At 38.6% G+C, this 9,090-nt stretch overlaps 1 protein-coding gene across 6 annotated transcripts in view; it reads right to left on the reverse strand.

Annotated features, from left to right (window-relative positions):
* Positions 1–8,713, reverse strand: part of LOC124175984 (centrosomin) — a 30,674-nt gene extending 21,961 nt beyond the window's left edge. For 4 of the 6 annotated variants that reach the window (XR_006869280.1, XM_046556717.1, XM_046556714.1 and 1 more), the window contains exon 1: positions 3,817–5,266. Coding sequence is in view for 5 of the 6 variants with exons in the window: in XM_046556714.1 (XP_046412670.1) it covers positions 3,817–3,920 (104 nt within the window). In the remaining variant the exon portion in view is untranslated. Of the gene's footprint in view, positions 1–3,816; positions 5,267–8,537 lie in introns of those variants that run through there. The other 2 variants (XM_046556716.1, XM_046556715.1) reach the window with 2 other exon arrangements.
* Positions 8,714–9,090: the final 377 nt, after the last annotated feature.

Below are 9,090 nucleotides of genomic sequence, written 5' to 3' on the forward strand. Positions count from 1 at the left end.
TCAAAGGATCGTAAAATTACGGACTATCGAACTATTTTACGAACTTCTACATCCTCGTTAATTTTCAACCAAGCTTTTAGCATCCCGATTGGGCGATAAAAGTATTTCATGTAAATTTTCTTTATCTCAACGATGAAAATACACAACCCTGGACGACAAATTGAACATAGAGACCAACGATTAACCAGCAAGCGTTCGACGAGTTGACGCTATACTAGCATTTTCCTTATTGTTCAGCTGAAAGATTCACGAACGATAATTATCTCTGACTACGGAGAAACAAACTGCAGTCTAACCAGGAAGAGATCTGCAAGAGAGAGCGTTTCTTGGCTTCTGATGAATCTTGTTCCCAACGTCGGATCCCAGCCAAGTTTCAACGAATATAAAGGACCGGCCGTTGATGCAAGCCACCAACCAGCAATGATCGTTTATATCAAAACGCATAGTTTGCTCTTTGTGCTCGTTAAATCCTGCCTCTGAATTTCCGGATCGCCGTACATTACATACGTATCATGCTAATGATGTCCTTCGTCGGTGATTGAATCTCTTAAAATGGAAAAATACCAGAGATCCGTGATCACACATAATAATCGGGTGTTCAAAGAGGTCGTAAAAATGAAGTATTGAAATTGCAAAATATATTTCGAAGCTATAGTGGCATGTGTTGAAATCTCAAATTACCGAAACGTAAAACACCGCAAATTTATTCAAAAAAATAATCTGGCGATATCTCTCATCACGCCTAACGAGTTATTCGAGTTAATCCATGCTCATTAATGGTCCGGAACAATTTTAAAATCGCCAACTCAATTCACTACTTATCATATACTAATTGTAAGCGAAAGAGTAAAAGTCGACGATGTTCGCACATCCCTCGCATCCGATCTTTTTGCTTAGTCTTAGTTCGACATTCGAACATTGATTTTAACCACTTATATATATATATATATATATATATATATATATACAATGTTCAGAACCCTCGTGCTCTTCACTCCCGATATATGCGACCCACCCAAAATCACCATCCAGTAACATCCAAGCTTATTAAAATATGCGTAAGTCGAATATTGACGGTTACTTATACTAACAATGAGCATAAAACGTATATAACAAGAATCGCGTATCGCTGAGATCAAAACAAAAAATCGGGCATTGATTTTCGGCGAAACCTCCAGAGACGTGTAACGTATCATTGTGTAAATATTGAGCTGAGTTGCGATGCGTCTTAATTCCGAGTAATCGACGCCAGTGTAATGATACAAAGACGTATTTGTGTTTCGGTTACCCCCGAAAAAAAAAAAAAAATGTTTAGCCTTGTTCCGTCACTAACCAAGCTTGATACAGCGTGTAACGCGATCTCTCGCATCACAGTTGGCGATTTTTTAACGATCCGATAATTTATCTCGCGAACTGTCGTCAAACGATACTGCGATGAACTTATGTAATTAGAACCGATAAGACAGGCATATGACGTTGAGAGATCAACCGAGAAACGTTTAAATCTAACCTCATCGCGCATGCGAATACAAAGAAACGTAACAAAAAATAAAAAAAAAAAAGAAGCGAAAATTCAATTGGTTTCACAAAATAATTAGCAGAGTTAGAAAAAAAAAACAAAGACGTGTGAAATGTCGGAGCAGAGCAGCTGGGAGAAATTGGTCCATCGCTCCCTCCTCCCCGCATCAACTCTCCTTGGCAAGTATTGATCTGGGTCTCTACTCTACTCTGCTCTGCTCTGCTTTTTACTCTGCTCTGTTTTTGCTCCGAGCCTCTTTCTGCGCGTACGTCAATGACGTCACGTTATCTTACGTCACCGTCGCGCTGTAGTATTACAGGTATATGTATTGAATACGTGTGATAAACGAAGAAACGAATTTCGCTACACGATATCTGATCTTTTCGAATATTTTATCCCGAGTTCCATGCCCCGGAACTTATCTTGATTCACCGATTACGAGCAAGTGACAAGAGCTACGTGGAAATGATTTAAAAAGAAGAGATTGATGAGAAATTTATTTTTCAACGAAACAATTCTATTCCTTGTCGTAACACCAATTTATCATCGTGTAGTTAATTCGTCGGTCTGATTTCAATTGTAAGCCTATTCGATTCGTCGGGAAAGTATTGCCTCTGTAATGTAGAAGCAAACGGTGGAAAATTTTGCCGTGAAATAATTTCAATAATATGCTGATGAGCAACAGCATCGCATCGAGAGATTTTTTTCTCTTTTCATACGACGAAGGATTCTTTGTGATATCGAGTACATGTAAAAAGACGTGACGAAATACGTGTGTTTCGTTTGAAAATGCGTTCATCGAGCAAGCAATTATATCGTAAAACATTAATGAAGAGGGACGTGAGAACACGACAACTTGCAAGTATCGAAAATCCTGCCAAAAATATTTCAAGCTTACGAGTTACTAAAATTCACTTCCGATAAACAATTTCGCGTGTCTCGCCGTCACGTTCTTTGCAATAATCGACTGTCATTGCAGTGGGGTAAAAGATTGAGTTTCGGGTTCTGAATCATCACGGTGAGTAAGTGCATTGAAGCTAGACACAGGGTCTCAGAAATGCGTCGACACGTTGATCGAATAAGGATTTCCAACTCCTACCTAGGTATACAATAGAATTGGGTGAAAATACGGTGAATAGAAAACGCCACACAACAACAACAACAACATTTTCGTCAATGTCCTGCACGCGCCTTCGAATACAGGATGTAGAAAATAATACGTGATTACCTATTAATGTACAATTAAGGGGAACAGACGACGACGATGATTCCAACAAGGTAAACGTTTGTCAGTTTAGATAAGGCGTTCCTGTGTACACGTGCGGAAGAAACTTCAGGGAATACTTATGCATCGTGATTCACTTTTGACGATGAAACAACACCACACCTCGCCAGGCGGTTTGACAACGAGCTAATCAACGTGCCAGATTACAGACAACAATTCAACAGTTCTTCCTTAAAAGCCAGACTGAATCCAAAGCGTAATTCCGTTAGACAAGAGATGTGTTATGTTTTTTTGATTTGGGATATAAGGAGGGTTAGAACATTCCAATTTGTACGCAGACGGGATTTTTAGCGGATAAAAATGCGTAGCTACGGTTATTTTCGACCGGGGCTGTCCAATTTTCATCGGTCCCTGACATCGCTGCGACGTTTTACATCACGTATGCATAAAGCAGATTCCGACATACAGAACGCGGACTGTGCAGAAGGAATACGTCGCAGTTGTAACAGTAAATTACAGGCGTAGGAGGCTCAACATTAATTAACCAGCTGTTAACTGCGTTAAATGCCTGTTATAAACAATTACCTTCTGCTTCTCTTCTCACTCTGCGCAACTTTTACGGTCACACGTTCGTGTCGCATGTTCGCGCACATATTCAAGGGTGGATGAGTATAACTCCGCTTTGTTTATATCGTCACAGGGGATCATCGGAACACGATGTGACGGAGATGATTCGATCAGGAGATGAATGTCGAAATTGGAGAAAATCCACACGATATCCCCTTTCAGTCATACATTTTTCCACTCAATATTTTCGCCTCGATTTTGTTACTCGGGGGTTTTTGGACTCGCTGATCGCGAATCCGAAGTCGGAATTTGATAATTTCCAACTTTTTTTTTTTTTTCGTTACGTTCATATTTCAATAGTCATACGAAGCAACGAAGATCATTTGAAGTTGTAAGTAAAAAAAATTCGCGTCAAAGATTGAAACGTTTCTGCGTCGCTGTAGTACTGAATGTAGCCGAATGATGATACCCCAAATGATTTCCTTTATCAACAGCGTTATCTTACCTTCGAAATGGGCTGTGAGAACTACCCCAGATACTGGTTCTCGGTGGAGAGGTAGCACTCTGCGACTGGGAATTGTACGTTGAGTATCCATTGAGAAACGACATCTTCCTTCTTTGGTTAAAGCGCGTAGCAGTTTGAAATTCAAAAAAATAAATAAAAAAAAAAAGAAACAAAACTATGTTTATATGTTTGTATTTTTTTCACAGTTTGAGTTTGTTTCGTTGTTCCCCGATCACGCGTGGACGAGTATATAGTTTTGTCTTTAATACTGTTCCAAGTATCTCCTCGTATCAATAGTCAATTATCATTAATAACAAGAAATATATATATACGTATATATATACACATACGTTGTTTGGTTACATAATATTATAGTGTATATTTTTTGGCTTCACTGCAGTCTTTGGCACTAAGTATCAGACTTTATTATTTATACTTTATTTTATTATACATACGCTTCAAACAACTCGGATGATAACAATGTATTAAAATATTACTTTATTTATAAAAGGATATTGAGGTTCTATTTTCTTTTTTTTGTTTCAAAGCCTGTTTTGTCACGACTAAGTATTACGCATTTATATCCAACTTTAATCATCCAACCACTTTCGGTTAATATTATTAGTAAAGATTGAGAACCGAGGAAAAAATGTTCATATAGTTCAATTCAGTTCACGACCAATCAATGCAATTGTTAAGATCACTTGCCGGTGTTAAAATCAATTTATCAGTTAAATTCCGTGTTAGGAAAGTTTAAAGCTTGTTGTACGCACTAATGGATATTTTATAAAATTACGGAACAGAGGTCGAAGTTTAAGTTATATTCAAACAATTGTCCGGGGGTCAGATTGACGTCTGTCCAATTTTGTTTGTCAGACAAAGTATATAGACGTTTACGAAGGCGGATATTATCCTTGTCAGGATTATCACAAAATATGGTTAACAAACGAACTAACGTGCAGGCATGCACGTTGCGTAAAACACACGATGAGTCTATTATTCTTAAGATAAAAAACTTCCAACAAGCACAAAGTAGCGGGCAGATATGTCACGACTTTGTCATTGACGTTGTAGGAGCAATTTATTCTTTCTAATCACAGTCTTGAGGAATATGAATCTCTTATTAGCCACAAACGGTCCAATATATCCCATTTTGTCTGCGATTATTTATCCTGTAGTTAAAAACCAACCACAACACTTTAAGGGCCGGACGAAACAGCGAACGCACAGAGTTTTTACCGGAAATAATATTCCGCACCGATCGTTCCTCAAACGCTAATCGTTTGACGTCGTTGCTCGTTCATTTCCATTGAAATTATCGTACTTTTTTCTGTTTTATTTATTACCACAACGAACAGGGTATATTCCGATACGAAATCGACGCGTGTGTGTAACTAACCAAGCACCGACACAACCACATCCTCACCGCTTACCGTCTCGACGAGAACTGACGAGAACTGACGAGACTGACGAGAACGATGAGCTGACGCTCCGCATTGGTCAGAATGCGCCGTGTCGACGCGCCCCCGACAATCGGCATGGTTAAATCTGGTTGAAACGGAGAACACTCTACGCGTGTTTTCTGCAGTCGGAGAAGAAATGACGATTAGGAATAAAGAGAAAAAAAAAAAACACGCTTAGACGTCGATATCCTCCGCTGATCACACCAGTTGTTTATCTCTGTGCAAAAGCAAGAAACAAAATACTCTACACAAAGATGAGTAAACTACGTAATGAGGGATAAACTCTAACTCGTACCGCTACCAGGAGTTGTCTCCAATCTGTTTTGCTAACAAATTTCCATGCCATTTCGGCATTTTGCGTTTTATTTCCGCGGATCGATAGAGCTGATATAAAACGTTTTGAAAAAACTTTCGAGACGTTTTTTTATCATTCTTTTTTTAAGTTTGATCTGGTAACAGATCAGTTGGGTCCTTGTATACCTGTGTACAAAAGGTGGATTTGGTTGATGTAGAATGATTTAAAAGATGCTGCGCTTTTGAGGGGAATGGATTCTCGTGGTGTGGAAAATGACAGGCTGTTTTGAGCACATGACTTTTAACGTCGCTGTTATCGTACATATATTGAGGCCCGCAGTTAGGGAGGCATCGATTAAGACGCGGTGACCTTTGTGCTCTGATTATATTATGCGAGTGTTGAGCTGCAGCGGTTTAAAGAGGATGCGCGCTGCTACAGCGGCTGAACTCGAGCTTGGAAATCGACATCTTCATACTGTACAATTGTACAATGTTGAAATGTAAAAATTGTTTTAGCAAACAAACAAGATATCTGCGGTTTTTGTATCGGGGGAAACGAAAGTCTCAAAAATCAAATCGTGCCGCATTTTTACCGTTTCAAACGCAATTCTGCATGGTCCAAAATGGATTGCTCGTATGTATGTGCATCGTGCACACATGTAGTTGTAAGAAATTTTTTTTCTTTGGTCACAATTTATTTTACAGGGCAATACGTGGTTTAGATTTTACCGAAAGTTGTGCTGTTTTGCATATATCTCTGCCAAAAATTCGATATTCAATTTAAAAAAAAATCCTTTATTCAATCACTAGCTATACTCACCTACTGACAGAAAATAAATCGTTTTTTGATTTCAGCTAAAGCTATCATGAGTTATTCCTGCCACCACGAGTATACGTTGTTTTTCCAAAAACCAGTTCTTAACGGCCGAAATTGCAAAATCTTAGCAAGAAAATTCTTTAAAATATTATTCAAATGTTGTTTCGTTACATGCTTCAAATTCGAATAAAATTATTTAGTATATTAAAAAAACTAACTAGAGAAAATATGGCTTTTTTTTGCCCTTCAAAACCCATGTTTCCCCTTAAGGGCCACGAAACATTTCCTGTCCCGATTGTCGTGCAAGCGTGCGTATAGACACACTCGTACACACGTATTGGCTGCAAGGCGTTAGAATAAAGGCTAGAAACCAACACGTGCGTTGCATATGTTTATCTTTATAGGAAACGTTGCGCCCACGTTTTTCTCCTCTCAACTCGTGTCGATTATGGCTGCAGTTGCCTGATTTTAACGGCACTCTCTGAACGACACCTGAATGATATAATTAAATAATGATGATATGTACTGAGCTGAAATTGTGTAACGTCGAATTGTTAAAACTGTATTTTAATTTATAATTACACAGTTATGAGAGAAAAAGGAAGGAGTGATGCTTGATTATTTTTGTCATTTTCGTTGCGAACTTCATCATATTGCGATGCCAGTTTGGGTTCCACTTTTAATTTCTCTCCTTTCATTCTGTTGAAGTTCAGGAATTTCTCGGCTTTGCACGTTACTCACTATTTTTAGAGTTCTTTGGTTTCCATGGTATCGCTGGGCAAATTTATTACCCTGACAATTGTTTCCAGAGTAGATATAAATGCCGTATTCGGTATAACACGCGGTGTTGCCGGATTAATGGTGATCTATTATACCTGTACGTAATAAATTTTCATACCTGCAGGCATAAATTTGTGAACCGGGAAACGGGGTCGTGATTCCCCCTCAGTGGTGGGGGTAGATTTGCATGCAAATCCTCGAACAAGTAAAATCAAGAAGAAATTGACCTCCGTACCATTGCAATAAAATTTGAATACAGTATAAAGCGTGGATTATCCGAACTGCGTAGAACCGGGTAACGTTCTACCGTATATTTGTTAGAAACAAGTGTAAGTTATATACATGATATATCCGTAATTTGGACAACAAATATGAAAATTTCTACATGTTACGTGTATCGTTTCTTCTCACTTTTTGTATACATATAGAAAGATAAGGTACAAATCATACGAAAGTTGTCGAATAACAGACGATGAGGGTGGCTCGTTTTATCCACCGATAATTTTTCATTCATGAGTATGAAATTTTATATCAAACCATGGCATATACTTCCGTTACACAGCACGCACCCCTATACTTAAGAAAAAATTGTGAAAGGAGTTTCGTATATCCACTTGATCGTACAAAGAGTTGTGAAGTACGAAAATCTGGGGCGACAAAATCGAAACCTTTCCGAGTTTGTATACAGGATGTAGAGAGTTTTCGAAAACAGAGAATTTGGTGCAAAAGAATGACTGTTTAGTTAGAATCGGTCTTCCTATATTTTTGAAACAATTCTATCGTCCTTCTTTAATAATACCATCATAGACTGTTGATATATTGTAAATAGGGAAAAATACAGCATACAGCGCCTGCGAGAGTTGCAATTCGCACTACACGTGTAGCACGGGACTGCGTAAATCAGGCGCTGAACTTGTGGCACGAAACAAAAACCTTACCCCGAAATAATACAATTATTGGCTGCGTCATATTTCACTTCAGCCTAAGTGCATCGGCAGATCCGGAATTAATCGACTCGTCGCATACACCCGATAGTGTATTTTTATCTCACAGCAATAATGATAATTTATTACAAGTTTTCCGGTGTATTACACACGCTTAACATTAGAACAAAGATTGTGTCGAAATGCTGTGGTTTACCACTTCGATCTGACTTTTGGTTACTTATCAAAAGAATCCTGTCTTTATTTACAAGTAACGAACGGGGTGAGTTAAAAATAGCTAAGCTGCCGACTGCAAGTAAACGAACATTGCAGTCTACTGACGAACGAACCGGTCGGCCAAGCATTGACTGACGCTTCGTACACCCGTGCTCGACTACGTAAATATACACACAAGTAGCGTAGAATAAAGGGTGTAAAACTTACGTCTCAAAATAGTTGATCGATGCCTCTGTATCGTCTGGAGATGTACGAATCATGTTTGAGAAGGTACGTCACTCCTTACGGCATTACTATTTCATTCAAAACACCGATAAAAACTTGACAGAATTCACACGCCCTTACAACCCACTCACAATGCACTCGTCTAACCGAAAATTCTACCGAAACATTTGAAAGATACGTGGTTCGGAATGCAAACATGAGGTCGCTCGCATCGCGATTTCTATTGGTTCTCTCTATAGGGCATTTTAATAATGGCGACAAAATTCACGGTTACCAACATGCAGGAGTCAGTCGAAGTTGCTATTAAAATTTTCCTCGGGCTCGTTATTTTTAGCCTGTCAAACCTCTTGGCATTCAAATGTATGTATTTAATAATTTGTGGGTTAATTATCCTTTGTGTAACTAACTTTATTTGCAACATGAACATGGTGTAGTCGCTCGAACCTAAAATTTCAAAAGTCCCGCTATTGCATGAAGAAAATTTCACCGAAGTGGTTCACTCAATTATAAGCGCTTTGTGAATTACGTCATCACA

The sequence above is a fragment of the Neodiprion fabricii genome, chromosome 2 (assembly GCF_021155785.1).
Source record: "Neodiprion fabricii isolate iyNeoFabr1 chromosome 2, iyNeoFabr1.1, whole genome shotgun sequence".
NCBI classification, from domain to species: Eukaryota; Metazoa; Arthropoda; class Insecta; order Hymenoptera; family Diprionidae; genus Neodiprion; species Neodiprion fabricii.